The sequence below is a fragment of the Bombus huntii genome, chromosome 17 (genome assembly GCF_024542735.1).
Source record: "Bombus huntii isolate Logan2020A chromosome 17, iyBomHunt1.1, whole genome shotgun sequence".
Classification (NCBI taxonomy): Eukaryota; Metazoa; Arthropoda; class Insecta; order Hymenoptera; family Apidae; genus Bombus; species Bombus huntii.
The window spans coordinates 5,688,910-5,714,785 of NC_066254.1; the positions used below are offsets into that span (position 1 = coordinate 5,688,910).

The window sequence follows — 25,876 nt, forward strand, 5'->3', positions numbered from 1 at the left end:
ACAAATCAAAGATACTATCGATCGCATTATCAAAATCTTAAAAAGGAGCGATATTAGAATATAGTTTTTAAACTAGACAGTGAAATGGTCCAAATCCTTATCTTCTCCAAGGTTCTATTGTCGCCTTTATCAACTCCAGGAGTATATAAGGTACCGTGTATTTGTGGCAAAGTCTACATCGGAGAAACCGGGAGGAGCGTAAACACACGTCTTAAAGAACATGAGAGGCGAACCAGATTGAAATACGGTACAGCCAGTCATAGCCGAACATCATTAAACTACTGGACACCGCATCAATTTCGACCAAACCACAATGCTAGCTAAATATTACACTATATACCAATAGTCAGTTCCAATACGTTTTTAGACCTTGGAGAATCTAGCTGCAATCCTGGCGAGACTTTGCTCCCGTAAGAAATTTCTTTTAGACACGACTTTTACCCGAACCCCACAGATCTGTTGTTTGATATTGTTAAGAAAATGTTTTCAACTCTTTCGCTACCACGTGTCACACGTATGTGACGCATTAGTTACTTTCCATAGTCCAGTGTCACATGTGTGACACATCTTATTTATTTTCATTGAATGATATATCGATATTCTTCTGTATATTATAGACAACGACAAATTATTACTGGTCCGGCATTGTCGGACATTGTGTCATAGCAGTGTCATATGACGAATTCTCAAAGCCGTTTGGAATGTTTACTTGATATTTTTTATTGTTATATATGTAAAAATACACGTCATATTATGTAAAATAATATCGAGTTGAAAATACGTAACTTGAGTTGAAAACAGTGATTTTTTTCTGAAACTGCGGTAGCAAAGGGGTTAAAGATAGGAAGGATGGGAACATTGTTGTATAAGTACTAAAGTTTGATTAGATTTTCTTATTCCCTTTTTATTACAGTTCTCCACATCGTTTCCATATATCTTTTCTGTCTTATCTACATCACACAATTGTATCCTTAAAAGCTATTCTTGCCAACATGAAAATTTACTTGAAATGACAATTTATACTTTCTTATCATAAATTTTCTACAAATTCTTTACGAGCCTCCTTTCAAAAATTGTGAATCTCTAAAAGAAGGTAATAACATGTCGGAAGGATATAGTCGCTAAAGAGTACAGTTAAAGGGCGCTAATATTGTCGAAGTACGCTATGGTTTAATTTTTTGTGCATTCTATTAATGTCATCATATAATAAATCTCAAATAAATGAGGACAATATTGTTACTTTACTGTTCATGTTGGCTGTCATCCAGCTGTTTCGTGCTTCATGTAATTTTCAGACAGTTTATGCACGTATATTTCATTGCGTCATACGAGTCACGTTTTATTGTTAATTGTCCTCGCGTTATCTTTTCACTGAAATCCTACAAATTTCGAATTTAATTAAGTAATTATATTTTACAGAAAATATCCCATTTCGTTTCATCGCTTGATTTTCCGCTTTATCATTATTCGATATATCACATCGATATATCGTAGCTTTATTTCTGAAAACGTTACGCATACTATTTCAGTATCTATAGGAAATTGCATACAGCCTATACAGGAGCACGCGTACCTTGTTTATCAACTTGTAAAATAGAAAAGAGTTGCATATTTTCGAAAGAGCAGTTAGTGATAATGGTATTGTTTATTTTAAATCGTTGTCAAACCTTGATAACGTCGATAAGACTGATAATGAATCATCGAGGATAATGACTTTGTTTGAATAAGAATGATGAAATTGCTGTCGCCTAAGCTTTACATGACAGTTAAGCTTAATTATAAGCTTAAAACGAAAAGTATTGAAAAGGCTGAAATTAAACTTGTAAATTTAACTAATTATATTCATTTAGTTGTAAGACTTGTTTTGTCTCTTTATGGTTGTCTCATTGTATACTTATAATTCTCGTCAATTATATTTGTATTTCTGCTATAAATATATTACATCCTTTGTATGACGCTGTTCACTAAACGCAATATTTACCAATCGTAATTGCCCGGTCATTTAACGGCTTGAGGTTGCCGCTTATTTAACAGCAGAGCATAAGTTCAACCAAGCTCAGTTATCCACAATGCTATTTGTCGCATACCTAACATATCGACGTTCATAATATCACATCGACACAACATTAGCAATATATCGGCACACTCTACGAAGAGAATAGGAGAGCAGAATCAGAATTTGGTATCGAAGAAACGAGTGTACGTTTGTTTATATTTACGAAAATCAAGATGATGATAAAACCAAATTATTTGGTGAAATAAAAGAGATATTGAATATACATAAAAATCTGCAATGGAGAGCGATTGAATATGAATTTCACACGTCATACATACAGTCAATCATATCACGATGAACAAAAGTTTTATCGATATCATTATATAAAAATAAATATTGACGGATAAACTCCATTAATTTTTTCATTATTTATCATGCGGGAGACAAACAGTTATCGATTATCTGCGAATAACCATCTCTTTGTCGTCGTACGAGTATCGTACAACCGACTATCGTACAACCGATCGTCACCTGATTGGCAAAATATTCATGACGAAAATGTCGCTTCTGTCGAGGGGACGCAGTATAAGACAAGGCGGGAATTGTGTCACAGTTTCAAACATAAGATTCGAGCCATCGAAATATGTCAGTGACACGAAAGAGAATTTTTTAAACGGCTGATGTCGAATTATATGTTAAATTGCAGTTCTTGCACAAAAGAATCAAGAGAATCGAAGAAAATCATAGTTTTCGAAAGGGCACGTGTAAAATTTCAGTGCACAAGGCAAACAAGTGTGCAAAGTTCATTGAGATTGTGAGTTTCTTCGCAAGAAACGCGAAATACAAAAGTTTCTTAATCAATTCGGATATTGTTTCCAATACATGTATACATACATGCAATTATTTCCTCTCCTTTTTCGTTGTAATCTGTACTTTTACAACTCTGTATTTCATGATTCCTCAGAGCAATGAAAAATATAGATACTTATATTTACGAATTAATAAAATCTATTATTTATTTCAACTAAATTTAGATAATTTCTTTCGATATACGAAAGTAGGATGTAGATAGTATGATAGTATAATAGTATCGATATTTACTACGTAAAATCACAGGTGATGGCCAAAATACACAGCTATTCCTTGCGATGACTATCTATACATATTGCTGTTCCAAATAATTATTAGGCAGTGATTGTGACAAAATGCTGGCGCTGATAACTAAAGGGGGTAAAAGGGTGAACCCGAAAACCGGCCAATAATTATTACACGACTCTACGAAGCGGTTATTGTCCTAAATTGGGGGTCGCTTTGCGGATAATGGCTGTGCTCGAGAGGTCATGTGAGCCTGACATTCCAGCATGTCAACAGCAACTATGCATCATCGGATGTCTGGCGCACGTAAACGCCTGTTCCCTTCCTACCTTGTTTCTCTCTCCTTCCTTTTCTCCAGTTTCTCTCTCGCCAACGGTTATGCTTTATCTTCCACCATCTATCTATTTCCCTCACTAGCTTTGCATCCCATTTTATTTCATCTTCGATCTTCTAGCCCCATTGCGGAAATCCTAAACCGAATCTCTTCTTTTCCCAGCATTATCTTTCTTGTTTTCTCTCGTTCCTAACAACTAATTCCTTCTCCGTTACTCGTCCTTCTTTGTCTCTCACTGCTTTACCTCTCTATTTTCCTTTTTTTCTTTTGGTCCTTTTTTCCACGTTATCTGTGCAATTTTATTTTTTTTTCTTTTTTTGATATAAATAGTAAATCTTACCTGATCCTGATAATGCCCTGTGGTGACATTTTATAATACTTCGTATTCATCTCCGCTATTTTCTGATCCATACACCTCTTTGACTACTCTTCAATACCAAAGAAAAAGTTTTAAGTGGATAATAAATTCACGAAGAAAGAGGTTTGTTTTAAGTTGCACAATTAGTTTTAAATTACCTAATAATAAATAAATAATACTGGACAATAATAAATTGTATATCGTAGATATGTATACTCTCTCTAGTTACGGATCGCAGATGTATGATTATTAGCTTTTTGTAATGCAAATACAACGCGGAATTTGCAAATTTGTTGAATTCTTTGCGAACTAATTTTCTATGCAAATATTCTTTATACGTTATAAAGACAAGTATAATATCGTAGCTAAAGGATATTCTATAGTATATTCTCTGCAGTTACTTATGTTGGAAAAATTATGTGACCTGGCAAAAAAATATGAGACCCATAAATGTTTCAAGAATCTGTCTGCCTGCACGTTTATAATTTTATACCTCTAAATCGTTTTCTGCGGAGAAAACAGAAAAATATTAAAGAACGCGTTAGAATCACATCTGTTGATATTGGCCAATAAATTATAAACAAGGCTACAATATTGTTCTACAATAAATGTAATTAAATTAATTACAATTAAATTTTATCATTTGTTCATTCTATTAAAAAATGTTAAGTATTGCCTTTAACGATTAGTTGTACACTAATGTATACATTTTACTAATTACGCTGTTACAAATCGGCTAAAGTGTTCCGATATTTATGTGTGTATGCGTGACTTTCTGAAGTGCAATCTTGTAAGAAAACGTTTTGGCACTTATCCTTTCTATTTTAATGATAGCTGATATCAATAATCACAAATAATATCAAAAATGCAACTGTATGTAACATAATTATGAATATAAACTTCAGGTCATAAAACTTTAATTTTAAAAAATTATAGCGAAATTCAATAGAAGAGTTTAATATCAGATTGTTTAATATTGTACCTATATTATTGCTGTATATAAATGTTATGAATGTTATTAACCAGAAAATTCACTATCATTTCTATGAATATACCATCACTTAATCCAAGAAATTTTAGGATACCGTGCACAGTGTACAGTTTAGTCACGTGCTGACACGGAAGGAAATCACGTCATGAATGAAAATGCATTAGTATTCAGCGACAACGTAATATCTGTCTAAAGTAAATATCTATACAGACAAGTCTCACAAACCTGTATTTTAAATAAATCGAATAAACAACAACTAGTCTGAACCGCAATGACATCTGACAGAATTTGGTAATCCTTTTCAACACAATGTTTACGAAATTGGTTATTCTATTAAATTTAATATGTAACAGATAATGTAAGAGCGAATGAAGATAGAGAATTGATTAAACTTTGATTTTGTTTGGAAATGATATAAAATTTATTTTAGTACTAGAATTTTACTGATTATTCGCGTGGCTTATGAGGTTCCAAGGTTTCCGATTACCTTTCTTACAAACGACGCCAAACGATAACTTGTAGCAACCTATGCTCACTTAAACTAACTTAAACTTAAATTTATTTTAGAAACGTTTTACGTTTCTTTACCCTCGTAAAATGTATTCAAACGATCGTACGACGGCAAATTTCATACATGCTTCTAGATTTTTTGTTACCGATTTCTTTATTCTTTCATCTTGTGTTAGCAAAATATATAGTACTCCATCGCAATCTCAACTGCTATTTTTAACATATTCACCAATGTGAAATATTAACGATTACTTGCAAATAGATACTATTGTAGATAGATAGACGATATTCATCGTTCCTTTTCAATCAGGTGATCATTTATATGGTCACTTTCGCCTTCAAAACACATGTATCATACAAAATCTCCTTTAATTTTCAACGGATGGTACGTTCATAGATATAATCACGTGCAAATTCGATCAAAAACCAAATATCGATAACGTCATAGCATTTTAACATATGCAGAAAACTACTTTCTTAATTGTTATACAGGGTGGTTGGTAACTGGTGGTACAAGCGGAAAGGGGGTGATTCTACGTGAAAAAAGAAGTCGAAAATATAGAATAAAAATTTTTTTTGTAATTTTTTTTTTTTTTAATTTTTCCATCGGTACAACGATCTACAGTGAGATCCGTTATAACGAGACGCGATAAAGTGCACGCGTACCGAGCGAAGATTCAAAGTCGATTTTCTCGAAAACAAAGCCTCGAACGAAAAATTTTTATTTTATATTTTCGACTTCTTTTTTCGCGTAGAATCACCCCCTTTCCGCTTGTACCACCAGTTACCAACCACCCTGTATATTTGCACTCGCGGGAAAAATATTATCGTGAATATGTAGTTTACTTCGAATTATTCATCCTTTTCCTTCTTCACCTTTTCCTGATACTTGTCGTTTGGGAGAAGATGGAAACTGATAGCGTGATCACCCCGGGATGTATTTCATTTACTTTCACTACTTACGTTCCTGTGAAATGTCAAAATTTAGTATTGAATTCAAACATATAATATGCATGTATGTATGTATCTTTGAAACAGATATGTACGTGCATAAGCAATTTAGAACAAAGTAGATAGACATTTTTTGTTTGAAGCCAAATCGTAAGAGGAGTAACGAAAAGGTAATTACCTTTTTATTTCGTATTAATTAAATAACGGAAATAAAATGTATCCTCAAGTAATATTCCCAAATGTTAATATACAGAAATAAACTTTTAAACATTTCCTGCACACACCTTCTTGACTTTAATTTTACAGGGTTTATAGATTCTTTGGAAATCCTGAAATAAATAGTCTGCATCTAAATATTATGCAATAGGTATGTAATTGTTTGGGACAGGATACATAAGATATCGTTACAACACATAATATGAACGTGTAAATGTTTGTTTGTAAATTAAATTTTAAAGTTCTGAAAGTTCTGAAATTTTCTGGTTCTGTTATCGATTAAACGCGTATTTGTAGGAGTCTCCGCCTGATATCGTATGTAAAGATTGCGTAAGAAAGATATTTAATTTTTTTAATCTATCTTTAATCTAAGAATAGAACTCTATTGAATGAAACAATGTAAGTAAAACATTTTGTACACATTGCATAACATAAACAAACATGTATAGCTCCATATATTTATATCGGCGGTTTTATAAATTATGCTAAAGACACGAATTAGCATGTCAGCGAACGGTAAATAGTTTCTTTATTTTCTATCGATACAACGTACAACCACTAATTTTACGACCACTAAATGCGTACAGGATGTGCATCAAAGTTGGAGGGAAACTTTGGGAACGTATTGTAATCATCGAAACAAGCGAGAAAGGTCTTGATAAATATGGATTAAAAAGCATTAGTTTCTGAGTTACGAGGTCAGTTTCTTGTCAGTAAGACACTATCTTTGACTGCATGTGCGCAATATGTCCTCTGTTCATTTAAACACACGCTTTGCCACATTTTCTCATAGAAGCACGCGCACGTTGAAACATTCCCGGCGTTTCTGTTATCTCTTGGCAACAATTTTCGATTCTTTGTACCTTTATATACCTTGTACCTTTATTATGCACTAGACGTCTCGTAACCCCGAAAGTGGCTTTTTAATGATGTTTGCACGCTTGTTTATGAAGACATTTTTGTTTGATTCGACGATATTTTTATTACATGCTGACAAAGTTCGGTATTGCCGGAAGAATTCCTCAATCTGTCAACTGCGGAGTTTGGCTTAAAAAATCCCTTACGGGGTGCGTCGTTGCAATCAAGCAATGACGAGTATACGCGTCGGACGCAGGGCAATTTATTATAAATTTTACGAAAAAGATAAAGCAAAACGAGGAAGAATTACTTTTTTTCAATAAAAAATTAACAATTCACTGTTGAAAAAGGTATTGCTATTAAAAACTCAAAAATTGCCAAGAAATAACAAAGTAAAATACACGAAACAATTCGTAAAATAGCCGATATACGCGGGAAAGTTCACAAATAGGGAGATGCATGAGGGAAAATAATCAACTCCATTTATAAAAAGCAATAAATTATACGGAGCATAACCGATAGATCAAAGATAATAATCAAATGATCAGACTATTTTTTATAAAATACGTAATAGGTTTACTGGAAGTATAAGGGAAATATACCAGTAAATGTAATTTATATTACCTTTTACTAAAATTTTGGGTTTTTATAGTAAATGGTAACTTTTTACTTCGCACGAATGATAAGTATTCGCATCAAACACGCCGAAATATAGTTTTGGATTGACGTGTATACAGATCGAATGCGGTTAACTGGTTGTGAGGAGAGGTTACTCCTATTGCCAGTGTCACTCTTGACACAATCATAAAGATAAGCTGGCGTATTGGCGTAAAATTCACATATGCATATAAGATGATATTCTATATATATATATATATATGATATGACCCTAGTTATACTCATATAGTTATATATATATATTCGTTTTGTCTGTACCTATTCCTTTTCGTACTATCATACTAGTTATAGGTATAATCATCTACTTACCAGTACACTACAGATTGGTAGTGTTAGCTTTAAGGAAGCTATTTCTGTGCAGTCGATGAATTCGAATTATAAAACATGTCATTTGCCAGGCTACAATGTCAAATAATCTCTTCATTCGTTCCACTTTGAACTCATTCGTATCCTTGCGGAAGTCGTACTATAGACACACTGGTAGGTATGTGTAACGTTCCAATAGATGTATGCAGCGTGCGCAGCAAGTGCAGGATCGAGCTAGCTGCATATCTCCAGCCTAGGAATTGGAGTGGATGGCGAACGTGGGTACAATAGTTCGCATTGTATTGGATCTCTCCGAGTGATAGGCACTGCCCCTCTGTGTTCCCTGGCGTCTATCTATTTCTGTCTGTCCCGTTCACTCTGTTTCACTCTTCCACGTGGTTCCCTGCCGTCTCCTTCCCACGCCTCGTTGCCTACTGTCGTATCTCATTTTACGAAGGCCTGGAGCGCGCGTTATTATGCGCGTTATGCCAGAGCCTCACTATTCTATCGCCATTGCGGCCAACTGCATCGCATCTGCCCGTTTTGTGCTCTTCCGGTTTCAGCTACGGCATCTGGCCCGCGCACTCTACTACCCACCAACTTTCGAAACCGTACAAACTCGTCGAACAAATCGATCCTTCCTATCCATTTCGATTATTATACGATGAAACTTCATCGTAAAACTTTCTTTGTTTCGTTCGTCGATAACTGTCTGTGAAAGAACTAAACATATTTCTCTGTCTATACATCTCCCGATAGAGAGATTTGCGATCAGTATGAAATCTCCGATTCTCCAACAAATACTATTTTTCCTGCACAAGCGTGTAAACATTTTTGAAACATAAATGTGTCGATATTTCTGAAGCAGTTGATAAATTTGAAGTAACGTTATATTTTTAAAAATATTGAAATTATTATTACTTTGATCGTTTTAGTTTATTTCACCCATGAAATTATTTCGGTTTCGAGATCTGAAGCGATCTTCGTTTCTTTTTAAATTGAACTATATGTTTCCGTTTAGCCAGATATATAGTCCATTTCGAAGCAACTTTGTTCACATATGTTAAAGTTCATTCGTAGAACGTTCTTGAAATTGTCCCTCATCTCCTGTATTTCGCACGTAATGAGGGAATGACCTTGGGCATCGATACAGTGATTTATTCTATCTCTAAACGCGATAGTGCCAACCTCGCGATAGTTGCTCAAATTATTGCCCTAATACAAGCTTTCGTATTGCCGCATAAGAAGAGGAAATAGTATTTCCTCGACCAAGATCACCAGACTCGACATCTTTACACTTTTCCTCGTGGGGCTTTATAAAAGAGAAAGTTTATCGGGAAGAGATGTTTATTGTGTATTTTTGATTAACCCATTTCAATTCTCGTTTGTAGGTGAGTATGATTTATGTAGGCAAAGTATGTATGTATCTTAAAAATCTGCAAATTAAGAAAGATAGAAAATATACATAGTTGTAGGATCCGTTAGTAATCCTAGAGGCACATTGACGCATCGTAGTTTAAATTCAGGGTAGCATGCTTCGCATTACAAAACACAGTTGGTGTGTTTCAGTTTCTCGTAGTTTTCAGCCTCGGAAGGTATATAAAGTAGATAGTTGTGCTCCAGTAACGATGCTTCCCAACGTTTAACGAAATACTGTGTCATAATAGATATTTTGATTAGGAAAGAAAATTAAAATTAAGGTGTGAAACTGAATCCGCTGTATTAAGAACAATTGGACTAATTGTAAGTAGTATTAGCTGGAAACTAGGTGGTATTCTATTTCATCTGTTGCTATTCACCATGTACAACTTAGCAATCTGTGTGCAGCCCGGGAGTGCTTAGTCTAGAAGTTTAATGCATTCCTACGACGTATTATTCTGTAGTGCGTAGTATACGTAACACGTTCTAATTTAATAAAAGATTTTAATAAGAGGCCTACAATGTGTAATCGTTGCGCATGTAAAACTCGCGTCAGCGATTTATACGTAAGAAGAATTATACGTAAGAAGAAGGTGTGCTTGAATTTTTTTTCCAAGTATTGCTACAGTTGATATTATTTTGCTTCGGATTAAATCATTCGTCATCATAAATCATCATAAATTTTTTTCTTAATTCTGAATAACGATAGATAGAAAATACGTACTATTTTATAATATAAGATAGAAACGTGTGATCAGAAACATAAGTTAGATAATTGTGAATAATATGAGTATTAGATATCGTGTAATTATGATTCTTGACTTCTAATTTCAGCTGTGATAATGTCAGGACGGTTCAAGGAAGAATTTGTATCTGCCAAAAAAATCTTCAGACGTATCTCTTGGCATTTATTGCTTCCTTCTCAGGGAGATGTCTGTTGGTCGCGTGCCTTGTTGTTCTAATAATAGCCGTAACGCTATGCACACGAGTCAAAGACCAATTGGTAGAAACCAAACCTATAGGTTCTGCTGGTCTCGAGTGAACGGTTTCGAGAGCGATCGGCACATCTCGGGTTTTGTTCCGACAATTGAACGACTATCGTAGAACCTGGATGAGCTTCATGAGCACACATACACACACATATACGAATATGTAGGTACAAATATACATATACAGGGTGTCCCATGTAACACTTACCGCGATTTTTCAAACACTTTCGGTGATCTAACGAAAAAGTGCTTGGGAACAAAAGTTGATCGATACTTAGTTGGCTATAAATTGCAATATAATAGAATAGTTTCCAAAAACTTTGTTTTCCCGTAACTAGTTCATCTTCTTTTTCTTTCAGTAGCATTACATATTTTTGATTTTATAGTGTGGTAGCTCGTCCCGAGAAGAGTTCGATTACTTGGTGGACTGTGGGAAAATTGAAACGTGTAACAATCTTATTTAAAATATATCGAAATAGCTCATACATATACGCGCAAACGAAGAGCAGCCGTTTTCCGAGTCAGCCGAGACCAATAAAATAGACAGAACGAATGACAAAGAGCAAGAGAACAAAGCTATCACCACCGTCACTCGAAGCTGAGTCATCTAAACATTCGAAAACGATGAGTCGTGCAACTAGCGGAAATTGGAATCTTTATATTTTAAAAAAGGATGAATTTTATTACAACACGATACTGTTATTATGACAAATGGAAGAGCTCATTTACCGATGGAAAAATTAGCGATTATGTTGAGTAAATTTCAACTTAAATACTCTTCATCAGTCTTAGGAATAACGAGGTGAAATTCCTCGGCTGATCTGCTGTGACCGTTATTATTTAACATAAAGTAGACCGATGGAGTCTGCGGTTGAATCCATCCATTAATCAAAAAGATTTTAGCGCTTCAAAAAGATGTCGCATTTCTCCTTATTAGAAAAAGGTAAACGGGGTGTAATTTAATTTCTTGTCAACCAATCATTCATCGGCTTCCAGCAATGGCTTTAGTTTCGTGCTCATTCGTACTCGTTACTTATTTTACCAATTCGAGTTGAATTCGGGAAAATTCAATTAGAACTTGTCACGAATTCGTTAATATCGATTTCACGGACTTGAAAGGTTCGATATTAACGGGACTTCACCGTACTAACTTTCTGATTTAAACATAAATTTCATTTTCTATTAAAGCGTTTACTATTACCTATTTTATATAAACTACGATAGCACGCGTTAAATTAACGTTGCATGGCCGATACTGGCTTGGCTTCTAGTCCTTCTATGTGAAATCATGTCAACAGAAATACCGAATCTTTTATTTGACTTGTACCATGGTGAGAGTTCGACAACAATTTAAGTGACTCGTACGACTTATACGGCGAATTTAGATGGATTCTTCCGCCTACCTATTAGTTGTAAAGGAAAGTTAATTAGTAACGATGAAAAATATATGGTCCCTTTGTAGAAAAAAAAATCTTCCGAGGTATGAGAACTTTTATCATAGTTCGTTCATTGGTTGCACATTAAATGTAATTTTCTCATTAATTACTTTTTTAATCTAGGGGGAGTTAGTACAGAGAAAAGATGGAGAAAAGTTTGTCAATACTTTCTTAATTCTCTCCCGAAGCTTTACTAAAGATGTTTACAATTTACTGTAAATTCATGGCTCTATTATTCGAAAAGATGTTCTTAGGTAATACGATATCTAAGATTGAAAAAAAGAAAAAATGTCAGACAAATGTTGTCAATTAAATAAATGGAACTAATGAAACTTTAATATAAATAGATTCTAGCTGCCAGAGAATTCGGAAATGTGTAGCGCTATATTGCTTTATAGGCAGTTTTTTTATGTTTAGAGTATAAAATTTGGCTTCAAATTAGATGTAGCGTTATTAATTTGAATACGTAATTCGACAATAAATTGACGTAAAATTTTTGTTAAAAAACACGTACATCGTGTCAGTATAATTAAAAAGGACATATTTTTTCGAAACATTTTTTATATGATACCATAAATGTAATTGGAACAGGAGGATCAATTAATTCTTGCTCTATATCTCTTTCATGACTTTTACAGTATAGTAACTTATCTGATTTTTGTTCTCGTAAAGCTAGTACATGCTTTGAATATATTAAAACAGTTTAATTAAAATTATTAAAACAGTAAGAATTTATAAAAATTAATGACAGAAAATTGTCCTTACTTTATCGTAATAACCTCCTTTGCATGATATTTTTTATGAAGTAATCGAAGAAACTATTATATTTCTAGATACTTTTATATAAAAATAAAGATTTTCATCGACAATGATCATGAATAGTATACATTTTACAAATTTTCTACTCTTCTAAATATACTTTCTGACAAACGTTGCAGGTTTTATTACAATATCTGTTTTCGAACTTACGTATTTTTACGTCCACGATAAATTCGAAATTAAGAATAAAATGCAAGATAAAATTTGAATTTTAAAGAGAGTTATTATACTAGAAAATAATAAAAACTACAAAATGTGTAATTATTGGATATGTTCGTTGTAGAAATTTGTATTTGTAGATATTAATATCGATAAGTGTAGTTTTTACTGATGGCCTCGTACGAACTATCAGTCCACTTGGGAATTAGAAAGCATGACCGACATAACTCCATGATAGTGAAATTCTATCGGTAGAAGGTATCGTGAAAAATGGAATTATCCGGAAACCATGCTAGCTGGCAAATGGAAAGGGAGTTAAGCGGCCTTCGTCCAGCAAATAATTGATGCACGTCAATTAGATTTGTCAGGGTGATCGTTGCAATGAAATTAACAGGAACACCAGCCATAGACACGTACATGTACAATGTACATACTGGTGATAGATATATACATGCAGACTGTTTTACGTACAAGGTGTATTTCGAATCAGTTGATACTGAATTCGATATGTTTGTTAGACAAGCTTCTAATAAGTTTTTAGGATATACAATATACTTATTTCAATGTGGAGTAATACCATTTTTCCCATATATTTTCAATATATTGAAAAGGGCCACATAATAAGTAAACTATCGCAAAAAAAGTGTCGCAAATAATTCCAAGTACTTTTAATTCTACCTTAAAACCACCAAAACCTAACGTTAATCTAGCATAAACTGCATGAAATTATTAGCGAGTAATAGAAATTAAACTAGAAATAAATCTAACCCTGAACCAAACATCATGATGAATTCTTTTTTCTTTGTTATTTGATTATTTTATTAATAAACCTTAAATTAAATTTCTCTATTTACTTGTTACTACGTACCTTCTAGTTAATTTACGTCTATATAGTTATTTTTAGGCTTGGTTTAGATTTAGCATTAATAATATGGAAATTGAATTAAATAGTCCTTATCTATACTTCTATACCAACTTGTAAATCTTACACTAAATTTGAAGTTTTGGCACGGTTAAGTATTAGAGGTAAGTATAAAATTTCATCAAAAGAGTCATATGTTTCGATTGTGGAGTTAAAAGAAAAGAACGAGTCGGTTGTCTTGATACTTATGGGAAAAAATTGTAAATATTATACGATAACAGTAAATGTAAAATATATATAATAATATAATGAATAAAATAGAAATATAGATTATACGTTTTTATTTCTTAAAAAACAATTTCACTTTTTCGCTTTATAAACCAACAAGTAATAGCGATCTTTATTTTACGAGTTCGTATTCAGTGCAGAAATTTTACATATTTTTCTGTTTCGGGAATGTTTCGTATTCATTCGTGCTTCCATACTCTTATATACAATTAGTAATTAAAACCTGCACCGTGTTTCGTACTATGTATATATTTAACATTGGAAATTGAAACGGCTAGATATATGTTTGTTTTCCTATTAATAATAGAGTTTAGAAATTTCTTGACACGACATAGTATCCATCTCAATTACAAATAAATAAATCAGGATAGTAGTATTATAAAATCGAATACGTGATAGTACAAAAATAAATATGCGTCCATTACAAAGCTATATAGGGTTGATGATAAAATGGAACGAAGACATTGAAATTCATACGTTTAGCGAGAGAACTCGTAAAAATTGTTGAGTTATTTAAATAGGTCAACGAAAATTTATGGAACACCCTGTGTAGACGTACACACATAGCCATGTAGATAGGTGGTCTCACCGTAGAGTCGGTGGCGTGAAATTTAAATTTTTCCAATACCGGATACCACTAATTCCGTTGATCCGGTAAAACTGCTAGAAATTCCTATCGCACTTTCTCGTTAACGAAGATAACGCGATCGTTCTGACTGCTCCGCTAAGAGAACGGCCAATTATCGGTCTACTTATCGATGATAGCCTTCACATCGCGTTAATCCTCTTCTTCTTTTTAGTTCTCAATCCCTTTCATTCATCAAAGAATCGAAAGACTTTGTTCTGTTACTGTTCGTTGAAAGTATAGTGCAAAGAAACCAAAAGTACTCTTGCGAAGTTGAACTCGCGTGAAATATCATTGAAGCAGGTTATTTTTTTACTTCACTTTAAAGCGCAAAGATTCGTTAAATGATACATGAATGAGCTACAGGAGTCTGAATAATCAAGAGTTACGTTACAAAATATCATCTATATACATGCTATTAGAATAATTTCATCGGTTAAACAGTCTCTGATTTAGCAGTAGGAATTAGTAAAGTAATTTCATTCGTTGCTTAGTGACAAAATGAAAAAGCATGTCATGTTCTATCCTTTTCTGTACAATAATATTAATGTTTCACTTTATTTCGGTTTGTATTTCTGTAATTTGGAAGCGACACTTTAATATCCAAATTAGGATAAGAGTGGCGAATAGCGCGTTACAGATAAGAAATATCTTTCTCCACCTCCGTTCTTGAAACTTCTCCAGAAAACACTGAGGAAACAGAAGAGTCTCTTAGTTTAAATATCCCTTACCAAAAGCGATGTAGGAGACGCAGCTGCGATTGAGTCGACCATCATGAGGACCGGAGAGCACCGTTCGCCAGAAATTTTCAAAGAATTCACTTTCTTCTATATGTAAACGCATGTGGTAAAAAATAAACTCCTGATCTAGGCCGTCATAATATTTTCGGACCTTCATGGTGTATAGGCAACCGAGTAATCGCGACCCTCGGACACAACGTCACGAGAAGTGACTATGTAACTTGGTCGCGTTTGTTAAGAAACGGTATAGTGAGATCGGGTTGAAGTTTCCCTCCTAGTCAATAATTAACTTTACGGGATAATCCGCGATCGGCTTCAATTCTGTTCGGCATTGCTTCCATACTGGTCTTAGCCCCGGCCCATTGACAGAGCGTCAAAATCGAGCAACCAAACTATAAGCCAACACATTGATACACTCATTTATTCGCGACAAATACACCTGTAACAACCTTTTCATTACAATATATTGCTATTATTTTTATATTATTTTTATATATTATTTTTATATATTATTATATATTTGAGTTGAATTATTTAAACGCTAACATTCAAGCCTATTATGCTCGTTCCGCGTCTTAGCATCCAAAAGAAATTTTTGCAACCAAGTGGCTGCCCGATTTTGTATCGGATCCATGCATGGAAACCAAACCCCTCCTGCGGCTCTCTGATTTCGCGTCAGCTTCGTTTCTTTCTGCTTTAAACTCCTGACGGCTTGCCGACTTCGCTTCAGGTCCGTTCATGAAGTTTTAACCTCCTGCGTCTTCCTGACCTAACGCCAGGTTCACCCGCATGAGTATCTATCCTAGAGGTTATCTGACTTCGTATCAGGTTCGTTCTCGTAAACAATAATCCCCGCCCTTCTCTCACGCTGCTCGGACGCTGCTCCCGTCACAAACGTATGCTTGTAACGACACTACTAAAGTGCACACGTATGTCTGATGTATCCGGATTGGTAAGCAAAATATGGTCTACAATTTATTCACGGATTATGTTGGACAGGTACATTTTATATATTCAAATAGGCGATTAAATAAAACACTTAGTTGAATGCGTGTGTGTATACAGAAGTTGTGTATTTAGTACATATATTTCGAGTAATTCGAAAAATTGATTCATAATTTAGTTGCGATATTAATCAATTCTCTTCGTATAATTTTTCCCGATGTTGTTTTGGGTATATGATCGACAAATTTTACACCGCCTCTCAGCCATTTTTGTGATGACAGATTTTCTGCAAGGTTCATAACAAAAAAGAAAAAATTAATTTAAATACATAATTAATCGATAAATGAAAGAAACTACAATTAATATATACATAATTAATTTGACAGTTTCAGCAGTTTGTCAGATATTTATAAAACATATGTACACTGAATTTTTCTCCTTTGTATTTTATCTGTTTTACATTATTCTATTTAAAGCTCATAGTAGTTATTTCACAAAAAAGAAAAGAACAATCTGCAAAGGTGCGTTCTATTATTTGGGTGATGTCACTGTCACTGTTTACAAATAGCAAGTTAGATAGAAACCGCCCTTAGCAATTATAACGTCAGCAAACATAACGTTAATACGATCAAATCGTATTCGAAGCTTAGTGTCTTTTACGTATGTGACTAATTTCAAAATTGATTCCCTCGAAACGGCAGTCTCGGACGAAAAAATTGTATTGCAAAATTTATCTTACTTTTTCGCATAGAATTAGCTTAAGCAAATTGTTATCTATTAACTTATTTTATTGTATTATTTATTAGTTAATTCATTTAATTGTTACATGTATAAGCATGACGATAAAACTTTAATGTAAATATGAAACTTATGAAACTTGAAAATTTCATTATACAAAAATTATTACGCCCAGAATAATTGTTTTCGGTTAATTAGTTGACCGACCTTTGATCGTTATATTTTTTAAGTAATATCATTACGTATGGAGCGTAATACAACGTTTTGAAAATGCTATCGAGATTCTACTGACAAAACTATTTATCTCGTTAAAATTTCTTTTAACGAGAAGCGGTTCTCTTGCATGTTGCATGTAGAACCGTAAAACCGGTAAAATTGACGGTTGTTGTTTACGGGATGTCCTTTGTGCGCTTAATGATAACGACGAATCTGTACATAAACAATAAGAAGAGAAACAATCTTACCATTAGCGAAATCCGCGATTTCTTTCGCCGATATAGTTTTCTCATGTTGTCTGACTACCAGAGCCATTGGTATCTCTCCGCTGAGTTTGTCCGGTTTACCCACGACTGCTACATCCTTAACGCTTGGATGCGACAATATTACTGCTTCGATCTCAGATGGTGAAACTTGAAAACCTTTATATTTAATAACTTCTTTTATACGTCCTGTAATGTATAGCGATCCTTCTTCATCAAAATATCCTAGATCACCAGTGTGTAACCAATTCTCCTTATCGATTGTTTCTGCAGTGGTTTTAGAGTTTTTAAAATATCCCAACATTACTTGATCACCTGTGAAACAAACTTCCCCAATTTTTCTTGCGACCAGGGTCTCGCCCGTTTCTACATTTACCACTTTGCACTTAAAGCCAGGCAGTATTGGACCTATGGAGTTATCATTGCTCGTCCTATCGCTCATGTTTGATAGTATTGATAATTCCGTCATACCGTAACCATTTCGAATAGCTTTCAGTTTTGTACGTTGCTTCACTTCGTCTGCTACCTGAAAGAGATACGTATCGAATATATTTTCCTCTATGAAGGATGCTTTTATTGAAACTTGTTGACACATTTGTCGTTAACTATCACGTTAGATTAAATTAATATATTGTCGTGAGGAATCCAATATCCTTTCAAATTTTATTAGTAACCGATATCTCATCCATCTCACGACCGACTTTTACGATTTTTGAATAAGCTGTAGAAATGAACGTTTCAAGCCGCTTTTTCCTACGCGTGTAACCGCCGCTCGTTCTTAGTTTTCGAGGTGTTAGCAAAGAGCTGTCGACAAAACGTACATATATATTGCGAATTCTGCCTATAATTGTGCGTCCGTAACGACGTATGTGTCAAGGTTGATTGCTGAAAGCAACCCTAATTCTTAGATTTTTTTAATATATAATTTATATGCAGATAAGAATTTGATCTGGGTTTGGCGTCGTTTAAACCAGATCGCCGCGCTGTAGATCGACCGGTAACCAAAACTGACGAATATTCTGCTACGGACGCACAACTGACATAGACGGAATTCGATGGGAACAGAGGAAAAATGTTTAATTTCTACAAAGTATGTAAAAATCATTGAAATCGGCGATGGGGTAACACATCGATTGTTTCGCCAATTATAAATAGGAATGTCGATCTGTATCGTTAATGTTTTTGGTTAATTCTGTACATCGAGAGAAGGAAGATGTACAAAGAGGAATTTACTTTTGTACCTTAATATCGAGCGCATAGGCTTCTGCATGTTGCGAATAATCTTCTCAATTTTAATAAGTTTGGACGAAAAACTTACATCCGGCGGAAGCGGTGCCGCACCGGAAACGATCTCTCTCACGCTGCTGAAATCGCAATTTGGCACCATTGGATGCTTCGCAAGACCAACTAAAACTGGAGGGACCAATGGTATATGCGTAATTCTGTATTTTTCTACGGAACTGAGTAACGTTTCTAACTCGAAATTTCGCATTATGTACACAGCTGCACCGCAACTTATTGCCGTATTCATCATTCCGAACGCATAACCGTGAAATAACGGCAAAAAAACTAGTATTCGGTCTCCACGTCGAATATCCATTGATCCTGGGGCACTTCGATTAAGAACAAAATGCAATTGAATCGAATATTTATAATTTCAACTAGAATGATAAGAGTTAAGAAGCACAACAATAGAGAAAATATTATATAGTTGATTTGAATAAAGAATGGTTTGTTAATCATATAAAACGAATAATATATATTTAAATTTAGCATAAATAAAGAATAAATCACGAAATATATGTGTGGTCCGAGATCAACCGGATACATTGTGTATATTAATTTAATATCTTTACCTTAGAGTTTGGATGAAAAGTAACAAATTTCGATGAGACAACATTACTCCTTTTGGAAGGCCTGTTGTACCGCTAGAACATAAAATAGCTGCCATTCTTTTCCTGTTATTATCTATCTGCACCGGTGAAGACGCATAGGGATCCGTGATACTTTGATATTTTTCCAAAACCTTGTCTAAGGTTATTATATTTCCATCAAGAGGCTCATCATCCAATTCGATTAATTTCATATTCCAGCTTACAGTAGATGCAATTTTCGCCAAAATGTTTTCAGTGCGTCGCGATACAAACAACACCCGTGGCTGATAAATTTCCAGCATGTGCGTAAATTCTCCTACGTAAAAAATTGCATTAGATATGATTAAATAACGCATATGCTGCATCGCGTAACTTAACCACTCCGAGTAACAAGGTGACAGTATTACAAAAGATCTAGAAATATTCGAAAAGCCTTACAAAAGCTTTTTCCGATATCCGTCTCCGCAAGGAGAGGCTGAAACAACTTTCTTTGAAATAACATATTTTTCGTAGAATGTTTACTCTCAGAAGATATTCGGAGTAGTTAAATACAATTTAATCGTATACGATTAAAAATTAGTATTGTTTGTATCTCTAAAAGGTGACGGAGTAACGAATATTGAGAATATAAGTGATTATTAATTTCCGCACCTATATACACAATATTTAACAATTTAATATTAACAATTATTGTTTACACTACATTATAAAAATTGGTGTTAGAGTAAGTACTGTTTCTAGACTTTTATTGTTAATTCTGCAAATGTAATGTAAATAAATTTAGTCTTTAATTAAAGTATCTAATTTATGATCTCTGTTTCTAGTAGTTGTAAAATTCTATAATAAACTCGAGGCAAATAATAAAGTCGAGGCTCGATTTCATTAACTTATATATGGCATAATCAGTGGAGTTATCAGAAACATGCAAGTTTCCAAAAAAGAAGAGCAAATTTTTCTTTCTACTTTTTACGTTCTGCCTTCGTTAAACTTCTATAATATTAAACACGCACGTACTTTTAATTAAATTAATTTCTTTGTTATTATAAAATAATTCGTAAAAGCTGCTTGGAGAATATCTTACTTTCTGTATATGCTGGATTCAACGGTGCAAATGTAGCTCCGATAAATAACGTGCCACATATCGATACCACGTAATGTGGATGGTTTTCAGCTGCAACGGAGATTCTGTCTTCCACCTTGATTCCATAATTTCTCAAAGCAACAGATAATATTGTGCTTTTTTCGAGAATATCCTTGCATGTGTAGTGTTTACCAGTTAGAATATCTACCTGATATAGTAACATGCAAGTATTACAATATAAAACATAGTAATCAAAATGAATCATTTGTATTGTCGTTTCTTGCTCTGTTTACATAAAAAAATCTATCTTGTTTAAATTGAGACTGATGATTACTCTGACAATGTACATGCTAATACAACCATCTGTAATCGCAATATGCGGGTCGCTTATCTAGAACGAAACGTACCAGGACGTTAATTGTTCGTTGCAACGGTAGTGTCAAGTATTCCATCCGTAAGAAAAGCTTATTTTCTGACGAAAATTACAAGGACTGTAATGTCTAATTCAAAATCAGTACAATCACGAGTCTACCTCAGCTTTTTAATTTTCAATAAAATCTCTAATATGGACGTCAGGAAATGATAAAACGAATGACCTGCGACTGATTTGCTTCACTGCATCTTATATCAATTTATATTTTGTCTCGTTTATATTCTGCGGCAATCGTTCTTGTTTCTCACAGCTCAGCCATTCTGTAACGATGAACCGTTCTAACATTCGCAGTGTTTCAGTGTAAACTGTTTGATTGTTCCGATTTAAAATGATGGAGCTGTAAAGGAGCATATCCGGCATTGCTTCCTCTTTGGTTTTAATTTCGAAGGAGGTGGCAGTAAAAACTAAACGGTTTATTGAAGCTCATGCTGAGGGTGTTGTATCGAATACCCGGATGGAATATAATTAAACGATATACCCGATAAATTTCAGAGTCAAAATGAAATATACCTTTTAAGCGGCACTACAGGTTATACGCTTGGACGGTTTATAGTTTATTGTCGTAATACAGCAGGAATGTGGACGATACACGACGATATTAGCCGAAAATTGTGTGTAATTAAAAATCCCTAGGCGGTTAAAGTACATTCAACCACAATAACATTTATAGAAATATAAAAATTGTATTGAAAATACAATTAGATGGCGTATTTATGAGATAATAGTAATAAGGTAGCACATATATCGAGCAGTATGTGTTATGCATTTTATGTTACATGCCCCTGTTTTTACGTTTGTTGTAAAGGAACGAATATTATTATTTTTTATCGTGTGCTCACTGAATCAAATGCTGCAACGATTGTTCGCAAAAATTTCCAAGTTTTTCTGTATTATTCCGTTTATATTCCTTTAGTTTGATCAACGTGACGTTGTTCGGCCTTCTTGTAACTAAATATGTAGTGTGATACGCTATACCGAAATTATCACATTATTGAACATTTGGCGATAATATTTGTTGAAGGGTAGACAAATGAAAATTGTGGCTGGGCAAACGCGGACAAGATGCGAATAAACGGATGCAGTTTAGTCTTTGTAAAAATTCCCTCTTTCTCTCCCAATCGAGGTTCTACTGTGTACGTACAATTTAGCGTATTGTTGCCGCGATCATATTTTATTTTTTTATTTCAAAGCTTGCGATTCCGAACATTATGTTTTCTCCGTAATCGGTTCAAGTGTGATAGCTAACTGACGTATACAGGTTGTGTAAAAAGGTGTCCGATACTCAAAGGGCTTATAGTGCCAACCGGGAGAAATAAATATCGACATAGTTCTAAAAGTAGCCCTTTCGATGTAAAGTCAATTTTTATTTTTTAGCGTTCGATATCTTGAGTGAGCCTCTTCGCAATGTATCGAATATCGTCGGTAGGATCGAAATAACATAATCGCGAATTTAGTCAAGGATGAAAAAAATGTGTTTCGTAGGTCAAATTCGAAGGATGCTGTGTATTTGTTATTTCCACTTTAGAATAGTAAAGGGACATTGTTAACCACATAAATAATCTTTGTTGATATTAGTAATAACTTTGCTGAGTGGAGGATAGTTCACCCAGGCTTTAGAGATAAGCTTGTAATAATAAACATACATCGTTATCGTACAAGAATCGTGCATGTCATTTCTCGCATCATTCCCGCCTCCCAATCGCACTCAACAACTGGCGTTAACTGGATTTAATCTACGGATTCCAATTAAACTCTAGGAGAAACGGAAAATACGCACGAAAACGTGACCAACGCTAGAAATATCAGCACGATCCACGACTAAAATCATCAACGCGCTTCTGATATGCAGGCGCTGGAAAACCGACCTCTGATTCTTCAACTGCCAAGACTGCTTCGCATTCTGATTTTTCTTCATTCAACTGTGAGCATGCACGATAGTTTGGTTAACCCCAAAAAAATAATTAGAAAAAGTTTCACAGGTATCGGTTGGTCGTCGGAATGGACAAGACGACCTTAACCAAGCTTGCTAGTGCCCGAATAGTAAAAAGAACTAAATTCTCATTTTCGAGTATTACAATCGTTTTTGATGTATCGTATATGTGTCTCGTACATATTCCTTAACATAATGTACCTCGAGAATTTTCAACAATAATTCGTTATAATTATGGATGAGCTTTAGTTATTGGTATTAATAGCATAATTAGTATTATAAAGTATTTGTTCCTTTTAATATATTCTATGTTCTACGACTCTTCGCTAGTAACGAGACACGTGTCTTTCTTTCGTTTTGAAGTCAAATCATCTCTAAATCAACAAGGAGACTGAATTTTAGTAGGTAAGTGCGTAGTTGTAAACATTTCTCTTCTTCTAAACACTCGCATCTAAATTTAAGTAAGGATTTTGCAGCAAAATTATAATCAATTCAACGTTTTCATTGCCTTATTTATTACAATACATTCTTTATAATTCAAGTTGACAGTAAACAAAATCCTGAATACACAGATTCAGTGAGCTAGTAATCGACAGTCATTGAATCTTTCGACAACGATGTCGATCAAGATTCAAAGCGAATGTCGAAGAGCGAAAACGGAAGAAACAGAAACGTAAATGTACGTGTTCATGATATAAATTTGGATGCTCTGAACGTTAACCCATCAGAACGCATTTATTGTCTACAGCAATGTGAAACACGGGACATTTCAACTGGCGATCAACGTTTTCTAACAATATTTTGATCCCTGCGCCTATTATCGGCAGATGATCCTCGATCGATTCGGAACTCGATAAAGTAACCGGCAGGTGGGCGAGAAGGATCGCAAAGAGAACACTGCTGACAAATGTTGCACTTATCAACCGGTTCTTCATGGTGCTTTTTAAAAGTTGATTTATCTGTTGAAAGTAATTCTTTGTTTTCTTTAGCATTAACTATATTCGAATCGATAATTACAACAGTTTTTATCCTACTAGAATGTATCTATAAAATTAGGAAGTAATATAAACAAGTTAATTTCAATTAGATTTTAGTCCTTTTAGTCAATTAGATTTAGTTCCTTAGAAATCTAAGTGTAATACTATTTGCTATTATCAAAAAGAAACAAAACGATGTTTTCGAAAATAGGAGTTCTATAAATAAAGAAAGTAGAGATTTCACAATGACTCGACTATTGAGCAAGAATAAATTCTGTGCATCTGTTCGAATTTATTTGAATAATGACAGAATTAAAACCAATGATATTAATGACCAAATTTATACCTACCGATTGCTGAGAGAAGCGGTTATTTCGCGTATACTCATATTCGTATCAACTGAAACTTGCAATTTGGAGTAACTGCGCGACTGTACACGAATCTCTATATATAGGCGGCTTTCGAACACGTAAAGTCCAAACTACGCGATACAATAGCCGATAAACAATTTTTCAATTATGAACGAGAGTTATGAATTCGCGATGACCTTAATCGTTTCCTTGCAATAAGCAGCTGCTCGCACGTTAATATTCGCACTTCCTTTAAAACGGAACAACTTTTCGTCAACGGTTAACAGCGCTAACAGAGCTACAAATTATTGAAAACGGTAAAAATTGTAGTTTTTCACAACTTTTCTAAAACTGTAATGAATCTAAAAGATTGTTGCATCTTTCGATGCCTGTCTTTTCCTTCCGCATCGAACCAATCTCGATTAAATTTTTAGCACGCATACATGTAATTGTCATAAACCTACAGAGCGCATTGTTCAAACTTTCATTACAGAGTCAGATAAAAAATTATAAAGTGCGACCTTCGCTATACTTTTTGCGATTCCAACCAATTGCAATTTGTTCACACGTATTTTTACGCGTCATCGAGTAAATTAATTTGTCTTACTTCTCAAAGAAACTCAAGTAGCTTAGTTTCATTTTCAAAAAGTTATTCCGCTGTAAAGAGTATCCGAATATTAATGCGAGCCATTGTATGTTTACGCAACTTGTTACATTTCCTCCGAATGAAGAAGTCGCAAATTCTGAAAATTCATGGCGCTTTCTGGAATTTGATTTAACTGCAAATCTGTGTATTATTATGCGTATAGAGAAAAATTATTCACTGACCCTGACAACATCTTTCAAGCTCGTTAAAATCGGTCGAATGTCCCCTATTCTAAATGGTTATCAAAGAAGCTATTGTAGATATTGAGATTTATCTATAACATAAGATAAACGGATGTTATCCGTTTATCGATTGTTAATAAATGATGATAACTGTTACGTCGCGTAACACTCTACCTAGCCCAGGCCACACACCGCGGGCAAGATGGCAACCAGATGTCTTCGAATACTCACCGCGTACCCTCAATAGTCTCAAGTACCTTCCATAAATCTCAGGAATTTCCTAGTCGAGGTCTTTCAAACTGAACAAACGTCTGTTTCCGAAGCATTTCTAAAGACCTTTGTCTACTACGGCTTGACAAGGGAAAGTTAGTTTTTCTCACGTATGATGCAACTTTCCTCCCACTAACCACTTTCTCTCGAGGGCGGTTAAGACCCTTCGTTAAACCAGTTAACAACGGAGACTATTTCCCTTACTCTCTTAGCCAAAATCGTCACCAACAAATCCGATGGTCCCGTGCGCTAGACACATCCATCCTTAGCTTTCCTCCGCCACAGCATCGTCTCCGAACATCACTGATTTTACATCCTTCGAACGGTCAACATCGTTCGAC

The 25,876-nt window shown here is 34.3% G+C and overlaps 1 protein-coding gene and 3 long non-coding RNA genes across 10 annotated transcripts in view; 1 reads left to right on the top strand and 3 right to left on the bottom strand.

Moving 5' to 3' along the window:
* Window positions 1–25,876, bottom strand: part of LOC126875212 (uncharacterized) — a 117,060-nt gene that overhangs the window by 51,006 nt on the left and 40,178 nt on the right. The window lies entirely within an intron of this gene.
* Window positions 4,376–8,720, bottom strand: LOC126875217 (uncharacterized). The gene is made up of 3 exons (XR_007693279.1): window positions 8,297–8,720; window positions 6,414–6,564; window positions 4,376–6,251 (listed from the first exon to the last, which is right to left on the bottom strand). It is a non-coding gene; the product is annotated as an uncharacterized LOC126875217 (long non-coding RNA).
* LOC126875223 (uncharacterized) lies at window positions 9,887–13,889 on the top strand. 2 transcript variants are annotated; one of them, XR_007693287.1, is made up of 3 exons: window positions 9,887–10,036; window positions 10,547–10,864; window positions 11,088–13,889. It is a non-coding gene; the product is annotated as an uncharacterized LOC126875223 (long non-coding RNA). The 2 variants fall into 2 exon arrangements; XR_007693288.1 differs by lacking the exon at window positions 9,887–10,036 and adding an exon at window positions 10,087–10,305.
* LOC126875167 (uncharacterized) overlaps window positions 16,626–25,876 on the bottom strand; it is an 84,986-nt gene continuing 75,735 nt past the window's right edge. For 3 of the 6 annotated variants that reach the window (XM_050637897.1, XM_050637899.1, XM_050637898.1), the window contains exons 3-7: window positions 20,748–20,955; window positions 19,649–19,982; window positions 19,111–19,405; window positions 17,778–18,318; window positions 16,626–16,861 (exon numbers count right to left, since the gene is read on the bottom strand). In XM_050637897.1, the coding sequence (XP_050493854.1) occupies window positions 16,743–16,861; window positions 17,778–18,318; window positions 19,111–19,405; window positions 19,649–19,982; window positions 20,748–20,955 (1,497 nt within the window). In that variant the 3' untranslated portion in view covers window positions 16,626–16,742. The remainder of the gene's footprint in view (window positions 16,862–17,777; window positions 18,319–19,110; window positions 19,406–19,648; window positions 19,983–20,747; window positions 20,956–25,876) is intronic. The other 3 variants (XM_050637896.1, XM_050637895.1, XM_050637894.1) reach the window with 1 other exon arrangement.